Source organism: Nicotiana tabacum, chromosome 20 (genome assembly GCF_000715075.1).
Source record: "Nicotiana tabacum cultivar K326 chromosome 20, ASM71507v2, whole genome shotgun sequence".
NCBI classification, from domain to species: Eukaryota; Viridiplantae; Streptophyta; class Magnoliopsida; order Solanales; family Solanaceae; genus Nicotiana; species Nicotiana tabacum.
Window position 1 is genome coordinate 94,629,795 of NC_134099.1, and position 9,435 is coordinate 94,639,229.

A 9,435-nucleotide genomic window follows, 5' to 3' on the forward strand; every position below is an offset into this window, starting at 1 on the left:
TTTTGAATTCACCCATATATTACTCATGTTCGTTAATTAATTCAATATTAAAGAATGCTTCGTTTAAAGCTTCTCAATTCAACTAATTAATTTTCAACCTAAGGAAAGTTGTTCTAATTAATTAACCATTCATCAATCTCGCCACCAAATTCAATTGCTACGCACAGGTGATCCATAAATGCAAAAGCACGGAAAGACTTGTTAAAATAATGCCAAAGTTAGGAGGAAAGAATTAAAAACCAATAAATTGAACTACACTCTGCCAAACCAAATCACCACCTTTCAACAACCTCTTTTACCTATCATTCAATTATGGAGACATTCTTTAAACCTTGAAATCCCATCCTTAAAACACCTTATCACGGAAATAATGATAACATATATACATATTCTTAACAAAAAATTTCTTTTAATTTCTAACATGGTCTCAAACAATTCAAGCATACACACATGCACCCACTGCAAATATGTTAAAGACAACCACTGCTGATATGTTGGATCTGCTTTTTTCTGCAGTTACACTTCTTACGAAGGGGCGAAGCTAGATGTTAAAGGAAAGATGGTCAATTGATCAACCTTCGTAGAAACATTACACTGGGTATATAGGTAAAATATTAAGTTTTGAGGTATATAACATATATTGAACATTCTTTGCCGGAGAATTTTTTTTAATTCTTATAAGTTTGAACACACTTAAAGAAATTCCTGACTTCGCCGATAAAGGCGATAATTGAATAGCAATGGGATTGAAGATTGAGGGAGTGTTTAAATTTGTGAATCAATGTAAAATAAAATCCAAATCTTGCGTCGAAACTTGTATTTGCTCAAAGTTCCACTATCCAGTCCTTGTAGAACGAATTTTCTTGAAGCTAGACGCATCCAATTTGCTAGTCTAGCTTTGTTATACGGTCAGAATCATCTTTTCCCTTTGTGCAAGACAATAATACACTCTTTGCTGGTCTATTGCCGCACCAAAATGGTAAACATATCTGGTGACTTTCTTTAACTGTCACTTCTTTGATCCAAATTAAACGTGTTGAACTGAAACAAAGAAAATTTTTGTGGAAGTACAACGAAAGGACATGACCTGTATTGTCTGTCACAGATCCAAATACCTAATTTTAAGGCTCATTCATGGGATTCACCCAAAAAAAAATATTTACAGCACAAGAAAGATCCTTGCACTAGCAAGTACGACGTAAAACAACAGACATTTCAAGAACTATAGCAAAGCGAATTGAACTGGAGCAAAAAGGAGGAGGGTCATCTTTTTTTTTTTTTTACTCTGATAAGAGGGGATGGAGAAGGAGGTTCAAACTAAACCAAGAAAATAAAAAGCTGACAGACAAGTTAGAGAAAAGATCATTGCAATATTCTTGATTTGTGCTTGTCATCCTTGTGCAGGGTCATCCTTCAGACATTCGATAAAATTGGAACGATACAAAGAAGATCATCGGAGTTTTCTACCAAAGAGTTCTTGATCTCTTGAAAGAGGTGGAAGGTGGGCTAATCTGTGGAACAGCAAAAGAATTGTCATCTCTCCACTTTCTACTGGACTTGATGCTATTGACTTCTCTTGAGTCCTTGATCCCAATTTGCCCACCAAAGTTCAAATTTGAAGGAGATAAAAATTGGATCTGAATCTGCTGCTTTGACTGCAGAGGAGAAGGGGCTTGAGGAACCCAAACACCAATATTTTGTGGGGGAAAAGAACTCATATGACTCTCAAGATCAGTATCCCAAAATGACAACATATCCTCATCACCAATCTACCAATGACCCCCAAAAAAAAAGAAGATCAGAACAATTGCATTATATTTTACACTTACATGACCTTAAAGAAAAAAGAGTTCAACATAAACGGCGGCCCGCCGATAGTGTAAAGATTTTTTTTACAATCAGGTCAACCAAAAGATATGTACAAGTGAGATCGTTAACCTTGAAACAAAGGCAGGTTACCTATGACGATAAGTAAAGATGACTTGATAGTGTAAAATTTTTTACTGTCAGCGTATATAACTTAGGTGCCAGAAAATGCAGAAAAGACTACAGGAGCATATAAACAAACCTTAGAAGACCCATTAGGAGTAGAACAATCAAGAAAATCTTCAACATGCCAACCAGGCAACATCTCTAAGTACTCTGATATACTACTTGTTAAGTTATTTCCCCCAACATTCACCAATTGAGAATTACATCCACCAACTTTCTCTTTAACAACCGTCACTGCTTCCACAGCTGCAGGCTTATTTGTGGGGTTTTGAGACTTGAAACTTGAAGCAGAGGAATTGGCAGAGGAAGCTGCTGATGGTGATGGTATAGAAGAATAGAGAGCAGAATTTGCTGAGAGCTTAATACCAGTAAGAAGGTATCTGTTATGCTTTTGAGTGTGCTCATTTACTTTGTGTATTGAAAGATCACACTCTCTACATAGAATTGCCCTATCTTGTTGACAAAATAAGATAGCCCTCCTTTCCTGTGAATACACGACCAAAACCCCATTATCAAGAAGGTAAAATCAAACAAGAATCATTCAACACGTTAAAGAGATTAGTAACTAATTAACCACACCCCCCCACCCCAAAAAAAAACTCTCCCAATATGATGATTGTTTTATTTAGAAGAATATTCTTTTTCTCATGTACCAAGTTTGTCACGTCCCAAAACTAGAGGGATACCAAGTGTTTTAGGCCCGTTGTGCAAATCCTTAACCAATGGCGAAGCGAAGAATTTCAATAAGAATGTTCAAAATTTGAATACCCTTTATTCAATAAGGGTGTTCAAAATTTTTGAACACCCTTTGTCATTGGGCTATGTAAGGGTGCTCAAAAGGTATTCAATTGAGCACCCTCAGCCATACATAGGTTCGCCCTTGCCGTTAACCCTAGTAAATTTACCAACTAATAGAACTCCGTCAATAAACCTTTTGGGAAACGAAAAAGCGAAGAGGAATTTTGAGATTAAACTATGAAATTCACTAATATATAGATGATTTCTTCCTATCCGTCTGAATCTTGATTAATGGTATATATCGAATCTTGAAGCTTACTAGGACACTACAGTTATAGAAAAGAATAAACAAGAAATTTGAGATGAAGCTCTAAAATTAAGCAAACCTGACAAATATCACACAAAGGGAATTGTTTAGTAGAAGGTTGAAGAAGAGAGAAACGCTGATGCTTGCTAGCAAGTTTGTTGACATGGTGGACACGATGGTCACAAGCTTCACAAAGGGCAGCTTCATCTGCTGTACAAAATACAGAGGCTTCATTCTTGTTACAGACATCACACTGTATCTTCATTTGATTACAATTATAGCCACTTTCTTGTGGATCAAGATTGTATAACTATGAAGTTGAAGAGGAAAAGGAAGTTGCTAGAACAAGGGAGAAAGCGAGAAAGTTCAAGAAATGAAGGAGTGTTTAAGAAAGGAAAGTTGAGAAGAGAGAGAGAAGATGGAGGATTATTTTATTATACTTCTAGTACTATAATTAAAAATAATGAATCTAAACAATTAAACGTTGAAATTACGAATTCAACAGGACCAAGCCAAAATCTATATTTCTGTTAAAAAATTCACTTAATTTCTAGCAATAATTTATTCAGAACTCTAAAAGTTGTTTTTTCTATAGTAAACTGATAAATTCAAAATATTAAATCCGCCTGTGCGAGAAAATACTTTTTTGCAATAGGTACAATTAGGAAAAAAATTAGGTGTCTCGGAATTTCAAAGGTGGATTTTTTTTTTTGAAGTCAAAGTAGAAGGAAGCTTGCTCCCTTTTCTTCGTAAAATGCAATGCATTTCTATTTTTATCTGGGAACGAACTTCCAGATAGCATGGGGAATATACCAATTGATATTTATAGAAAGCTAATAATATATTGAACCAAAGAGGAAGGTACATCAAAATAGTGACGAAGATAGAAATTCACCAGGCATTGATATTTGAAAGAAGTGAAAAAAAATTTTGATAAAAAATGTTTAATATGTGTTATATACCTCTAAAACGTAATATTATATATATAATATAATTTTTCGACGAAAAGTGATCAACTGACCACCATGTGGCTTCCCACTGCATCAAAACATACACTCTACTAAATTGACGTTTCCCCCCTAATGTTAGCATAAGAAAAATACCCTTAGTAATATCTAGTTTATATTCGAATCTAGATATGATGATCTTTTAATAATATAAGTAACTTCCCAACTTCATAAAATATTGTAAACAATTTAGATGGAACATGTTTACAACTAAGTTCATTTTTTTTTGGTTTTCACCTGATGTTCGGTATTTGTATTGGAGTCCGACTATATTCAAATTCGCTCCGTGTAGGGCTCCATTCGGGGGAAGCGCTCCCTACCAAGGATTTTTCCATACCAAGGCTCAAATTTGAGACCTGTGATTAAGGAAAAAACAGTCTCATCCACTGCATCACATCATTTGGATTAAATTCATTTATTTAAATCTGATATAACGGAGTTAAATAAATAAATTTACCACCAAAGATCCTAGTCACCCTTATTGGACAGATAAACAGCTGCAAATGAACTTCAAAACAAAATATCTCGTAAAAGTAGGACATAGAAACGAGGAAATATAAGGAAAAGTACTTCCACTATTATTTTTATATTCTTATTTAATACATCTGTGTAACATGGGTGGATAGCATGGGATGCTTTTAAAAGCAAGCACACTATGTAGCAAATACATGTATTTAATGGCCCAAGGAGCCAATAGAAGAGTGCCAGCGAGGATTCTGGAGTTGTGTGTGTCAGCGCATGGGCGACCAATAACTCTTCTTTTTCTTTCTTTTTATTTTGTTCATATTGGCGACCCATAATTTAGACATTATGAAGTTCTAAATTAAAAAAGTAAATTCTAAAATGTGTATATAAATTTTTTTTGACAGCACGCCCATTCTCTGTAGTAACTTGTAGGCATATAAGACCAACAAGGGTTGTGGTAGAGTGGTCAACACTCCTTTAATTCTTAACCAGAGATTTCGGGTTCGAGTCTCTTGGTATGGAGTCGCATTTGTTATGGAGCGCTTTACCTCCCAATATAGGACTTTCCGGAAAATTCGGATTTAATTGGGCCTCAATGTGAGTATCGGACACCAGGCGAAAAATTAAAAAAATTAAATAAGAACTGTAGGCATATTAGGGTAACAAATTTCGTATTAAGTACTTATTAGGTTTTTAAAAGAGCTCACTTGCGAGCCAGACTCCTCTCCCTATTTTACTGTCCAAACAAGTAACTTGTAACGCCTATGACGAATGTCGGATTGATGAGAACTAATAAGTTTCTAAACTGACAAACTTCTGAAAACGAGGTGATTAGTCCCACATCAGAGTGTGAGAGAAAAGTAAAGGACTTTATAAGGCATAACACAAGTTCATATGGTACGCACGTTTTTTCGTTCAATACTAGCGTAGCCCAATAAACGAATTTGTGAGGCCAGTTGGGAGAAAGCGGACAATACATGTCATGCGCTTGGGTTGTGATAAAGATGGTATCGAAGTCGGATACTTCCTTAGCACGGTGACACGACAAACCTCAACAAGGATGCAAAATCCCTAAGGGGGTATATGTGATGCGTCATGGGCGCGGGCATCTTGAGTCGACACGGGGGGATTATTGAAGGACGGGTAGGCTTCTAGACTAACAAACTTCTGAAAAAAGGGGTGCACATGGAATATTATGCAAATCTTGCATCGGAATAGAGAGGAAATTAAAAGGCTTTATAGCGCATAACAAATTCACATGGTACGCACGCTTTCAGAATCGATAGAAGTGTAGCCCAAGGGACATATTTGTGAAGTCTGTTGGGTCAAAGCGAATAATACACACCATGAACTTGGGCTTGAGAGATAGGATATTAGAGGCGGAAGCTCCCTCAGTACGATGGTAATTGAAGAGAAAAGTGAACGACTTTATAGGGCATAACACAAGTCAATTCACATGATACTTGTGTTTTTGGAATCAATGATGACATAGCCTAAAAGAGAAATCTTAAGGTCCATTTGAGCCAAAATAGACAATATGTATCATGAGCTTGGATTGTAACATCATTTGTTCTAAGTTCAATGGTTGAGTCGAGCATGATCAAATTCGAGATAATAGCTTCGAGTTCGGGTATCCTATTGTGATTGGGTCTAACTCTATTTATTGTTTTTCGATAATTCATAACATGAACCGTCCTGAAGCGTTGCGTTCTATCGTCTCCACGAACCGGTGGTTGAATATAGTGGGTGAAGTCATATCAATAATCTATTGTTTCTCATTTGAGTTATATATAAAATTGATTAAAAGAAAGAATTTATACTAAGTTTGAAGCAGTAGTAGGTACAATGATCTTTCATATCTATTAACTTTAAAACCTAAATCTACCACAGTAACGAATCTCAAGTAAAACATGTACGGCAACTATGCAATTTATTTCCTATATAGAAGCATCAGCATGTGGATCCTAGCTCATTGCTTCCTCGTTCTGTTACTTCTTCCAACAACACAATGGTACGACTTGTTTTAAAATAAAAAACTAAGAGATGATTATGTCATGCATGACATTATCAACGACGAATATTTTAAGTAGAGACATTGTTTTATAACATCTTTCAATTATTTATTACTCCACTATACTAATTAAGCAGAGTAGTATTTTTCTATTTTGCATGGCCTGTTATACCACATTTAGAGCTCGTTTGATAGAGTGCATTAGAAAAAATAATGCATATATTATCTTTGTGTATTAGTAATACCTTGTTTGATACACTTTTTAATTTTACGTATGACTAATACAAATATTAGTTACATACGTCTTATGTATAGCTAATATATAGTAAATTATGGTATTAGCAATACCAAAACTATTAATACATGTATAAACTTAGTTAAAGATAAAATCGCTCCTTCATGCTTGATTAAAATTCTTTTTACCTGTTTTTATTAATATCATAAGAATCCAGTTGACAAATTTGCCTTGCCTAAAAAAATTTCATCTCGATTTCTAATATTAATTTCTTTCAATTAGTCATCCCTTCTATTAAAATGTTATAATTAACAATGAAGATGCTAAAAAATCGCAATTCCTTTTTTGTAAATTAAAGTACTTTTCTCTACGGTCGTGAGATTTTTCCTCTCCCTCTCATGTGAGGCCAATTGCTCCATGGAACACTGTTTTGGATCAGCAATTGTACAAACTGTATAGACCAAACTAATGTAATTATTTTTAAAAAATTTAGAGGGTATTTTTGTAAACAAATAAGTTTCAAAGAAACTATGCAATATATGTAATTTTTAATACACCAACCAAATAATCGATAAGAAACAATCTCAGCATAACTAATACATGCATAACTAATATCAACATAACTTAAACAACATTACAAATACACTTTTGTCACGACCCTAAAACTAACCCGATCGTGATGGCGCCTAACGTGAAACTAGGTCAGCCGACATAAACTCCAAAACCAACCATAAGTTCATAAGTCATTTAAAATCATTAATCAGCTAAAATCCCATAATATAAGTTTAAATAGTGCGGAATATACATACACACACACACACACACACACACACACACACACACACACATATATATATATATAACACAGCCCGACATCGGGATGTCACCAGTCATGAGCAACTACAACCCGTCTATGAATAAGGAAAGACAACATAGTTCGAAAACAATGCTAATACAAAGCTGAATAAGATAGGAAGGAGAAGCACTGGGCTGCGAACGCCAAACAACTACCTAGTTAACTCCGAAGGCCTGCTGGAAGACAAATCAGCACTCGTTATCGCGACCCGAGACTCTTAGATCTGCACACAATGTGCAGGGAGTAATGTGAGTATGTCAACTCAGTAAGTAATAAAAGTAAATGAAAGCCGAGCAGTAAGAAAACACGTAAAATATGTCATAACACTACAACAAAATAGTATATGTCCAGAATAATGCAGTAAAGCAATAAAACTCGTAAAAACAACTCTATTCAGTAAAACCTTTTTAAAACCCCTTTCAATAGTTTCAAATGAGTGATAAAAACAGTGAGTAGAAGGATAAAAATGTAAACAACCCCTATGGTAAAATACCAACAGAACCAGCCCATCAGGCTACATCACAATCACTCGTAATCAGCCCCTCGGGTAATAAAATAAAACAACAACAGCTCCTCGAGCAATATCACATTTCACATTGGGTACCCGCGCTTACTGGGGGTGTGCAGACTCCTTGAGGGGATCCTACAGCCCAAGCGCTATCACAATCCATCTCGTGGCATAACAAATCAGGCCCTCGGTCTCTCATATATTACAATTCAGTACACATGCTATGGCGCGCAGCCCGATCCCATAATAATCCTCACAACACAGGCTCTCGGCCTCACTCAGTCAGAATTCTCTCAAGCCACTCAGGCAATAGTAAAACATGATGCTCAACCCAAATATCATTTGAAATATCAAAATGGGGTAAATACGGCTGAGTTATGAAAACAGTAGAATACATCATAACTGAGTACAATTATGAAGTCAAAACAGTGAGAAATAGTAGTAAAAATTTCCTTAAGGGTCCAAAATAGTTGGCACGAGGCCCAAATATGGCATTCAGCCCAAAACATGATAATACTTTCCAAAACACAATGATATCAAACAGTTTTCAATAAATACGTGACTTAACAATCATACGAGACGGACTAAGTCACAATTCCCAACGGTGCATGACCCCACGCTCGTCATCTAGTGTGTGCGTCACCTCAAAGTAGTACAACGATGTGAAATTCGGGGTTTCATACCCTCAGGACAACATTTACAATCATTAGTTACCTCAATCCGGTCCAAACCCTAGCCCGCGATGCCTTTGCCTCTTGACTCGGCCTCCAAATGCTCCAAGTCTAAACCAAAAATAGATTCATACCATCAAAATATGCTAAGGGAACAAAGCCCACTCGAAAATAACCAATTTGCACCAAGAATCCCGAAATTTGTCAAACCCGACCCCTGGGCCCACGTTTTAGATTCCGATAAAAATCACAAAACTAGAATCCTTACACTCTCACGAGTTCATACATACCAAATACATTAAAATCCGACCACAAACGGCCCCTCAAATCCCTAAATCGAGGTCTCCAATTTCAAGCCCTAGTTCTCCAATTTTTAACCCTTAATTTCCATAAATCTCAAGCCTAATCAGTAAAATATCATCATATAAATGAGTTTTAGTTCCAAGAATTTTACCTCCATGAAGTTCCCTTGAATTCCCTCTTCAAAATCTCCCAAAAAGCTCTCAATCCGATTTAAAAATGGTGAAATAAAGTTGAAAATTGCGAAGGAAACCTTATATAGGTTCTGGCCTAGGGATTTCGCACCTGCGGCCTAAATCCCGCTTCTGCGGACCGCACCTGCGGCCAAGACAACTACATATGCGG

General features: G+C 36.0%; 1 protein-coding gene across 1 annotated transcript; it reads right to left on the reverse strand.

The window, feature by feature from the left end:
* Nucleotides 1-1,036: 1,036 nt before the first annotated feature.
* Nucleotides 1,037-3,489, reverse strand: LOC107818039 (B-box zinc finger protein 21-like). The gene is made up of 3 exons (XM_016643950.2): nt 3,117-3,489; nt 2,069-2,476; nt 1,037-1,769 (listed from the first exon to the last, which is right to left on the reverse strand). Exons 1-3 carry the CDS (start codon nt 3,300-3,302, stop codon nt 1,464-1,466), a joined length of 900 nt encoding a protein of 299 aa, XP_016499436.1. The 5' UTR covers nt 3,303-3,489; the 3' UTR covers nt 1,037-1,463.
* Between the last annotated feature and the right edge of the window lie 5,946 nt (nt 3,490-9,435).